Genomic DNA, 2243 nt, shown 5'->3' with positions numbered 1-2243 from the left:
GGGGTGATGCATGTAAGTTTCCATGTAAACCCAACAAAGACATGAGTGTGTAGCAGTTTTTTTCTCTGAGGGAGAAAACAACCCCTGACCTGATTGTAGATGGTGACGGAGCGAAGGCGGTGCAGAAAGAGCAGCAGGGAGGGGTGCACGTCATGGAAAAGGTTTCTAGTCTGATGGCTTTCAGAGCGCAGAGGAAGGCAGATTTTGGTGGTCCAGCTGATAAAACAAAAGGGGATCATGGCTCTAAAATTTCTAACAGTATTGATAATGTAAATGTAGCTTATATAAAAAGTATCTGTTTAAATAAAAGTATCATGAAATAGAGAGGCCGATGGAAATTACAGATATGTAAAATAATAAAGTCTTGCTGTGACAAAATAAAGAGTATTTTTCTCAATTATTCAACCTGGTTTGATTTATCTCCTTTGGTTGTGCATCCAGGGGCCTCCTGTCTTCAGTCCAGTGGGGAAGAATGTACCCCATGGGGCCACACGTCTTGTCGAAGCACAAGTGGAATCCATTGGAGTGGATCTCAGGACAGTCTGTGACCTTAAACACAGACTTGAAGCCAATACCTTTTTGCCCTGCATGAACCAGCACAAGCATTATTAACAATAATCCAACATGTAAATGACTATCAAACATAAACGTTTTCTAGAAGCACAGAGTTAATAGTTAAAAACATGCAAGTAATTACCAATGTATCCATATTTGTGTTTGCCCTTCGTGCTGCGACCCACATCACAGATGGCCTTGATGTTCTTCTCCTGGAAGCCCGTCTCATTGTTGAGGACGGTGATGCAGTCTTTCTCCATTACAAATGCCAGCGCTGGAACCACACCGTTSTCTGAGGGATAGCTGTTATCGTCAGCGTTCTGTAAATGAAAACCAAAAAAAAAAGTTGCTCTTTTTTATTCTAACATGTTTCATAACGATTTATAAATCTTTTTAGGTTTCAACTTTCAGCCGTATGTGTTTATCTGCAGCCACCTGTATGAGTTCCAGGACAAAGTGTGTGTCTTTGCTGTAGAGCTCAGTGGAGAGGCGGTCTAAGCTGCGGCCCAGTCGCTCCTGGTGGACCTGCATCAACTTCTGACCCTCTGCGTTCAGTTCCACCCCAATGCCAAACTCACTTTTTCTGTAAAGTGCAAAAAGAAAGAATCGCAGTTTTAATCTGAATCAGTTTCATTTAGGATGTAATGAACAGAGCAGCTGTAAAGAGGCATTCCTGTACAGTTTGGGTTGAGCGACAGGAAAACTTTTTCTATTGTTTAGTTAACAATATATTCACAGTAGTGTGTGTGCATTTTTTTTGGCTTTGTTTGCGTAGATTCTCTGTTTACATATTCAACTTAAGGCCCAAAACATACGATTTTAATGAAAGTATTGTATTTAAGTGACAACCACACAGCCTCAGTATGTGCCAGAGAAAATCACATTTAGTTATTAGACACTGCCTAACTGTTTTGGACTAAATTTAACTTAGCAGTGAATTACAGCATTTCATTAAAAAAGAAAAATCAAAACTATGACGGAGACTTGCTATATTTTGAAGCAAAGCCCAAGACGACTGGAGCTGGATACACTGCTAACAGTAATGTGAATAAAATACCTGTTTACCTAGTTGGGTAGTTTCTGTTTATTTTCTTGTGTAATTTTGTGTAAAGTGTGAAGCAGCAACTGTCTGCAAATATGCAACAATGGGCCGGCTCACAGTCTAACATCCATGGTCTGTGAGCCAGCTGATGTGTTAGGAAAGCCTGTTGTGTGCGTGTTACAAAAATTGTAGCCCGTTTTATTAAATTTGGTTGCTGTCTAGTAATTGCCTTTTAAATCCAACTAGGCTGTTGTATCTTAACTGCAGACAATTCGCTCGATTCTAATCTCCCTTTACTTTTCTTTCTCCCATTGACATAGAATTTCAACTGGGCCAATCAGTGAACAGAAGGAGGAGTTTTGAACAATGAAGTCAATTTTCTGCACTATTTTAGTCTGCCTGTAGTTTACCAAYGGCAGCTGAAGAAGTGAATGAAGGTTTCTAAATTAAATTAAATTTGTCTTGTAAAGCCYGCAGCACTCAGTTACAGCCATCTTCACTCAGTCCAGATACTGCAAAGAGTAGGGATGGGTACCGAATTCGATACTTTTTTAAATACAGACCGAATTCTGTCGGTACTACCGAGTATCTATTCACGTAACATCAAACGGTACCATGTTTCGGTACCTAAACGCATCATTGCGAC

At 40.1% G+C, this 2243-nt stretch overlaps 1 protein-coding gene across 1 annotated transcript in view; it reads right to left on the bottom strand.

Moving 5' to 3' along the window:
• wu:fj29h11 (uncharacterized) overlaps positions 1-2243 on the bottom strand; it is a gene marked incomplete at its 3' end in the record, with an annotated part of 46618 nt that overhangs the window by 25902 nt on the left and 18473 nt on the right. Inside the window, 4 exon segments of the mRNA XM_014028644.1 lie at positions 90-216; positions 407-584; positions 698-875; positions 991-1138. Coding sequence (XP_013884098.1) covers positions 90-216; positions 407-584; positions 698-875; positions 991-1138 — 631 coding nt within the window.

The sequence above is a fragment of the Austrofundulus limnaeus genome, unplaced genomic scaffold, assembly GCF_001266775.1.
Source record: "Austrofundulus limnaeus strain Quisiro unplaced genomic scaffold, Austrofundulus_limnaeus-1.0 Scaffold5, whole genome shotgun sequence".
Classification (NCBI taxonomy): Eukaryota; Metazoa; Chordata; class Actinopteri; order Cyprinodontiformes; family Rivulidae; genus Austrofundulus; species Austrofundulus limnaeus.
Note: the sequence above shows the minus strand (reverse complement) of the source record. Positions and strands in the feature narration are given on the sequence as shown.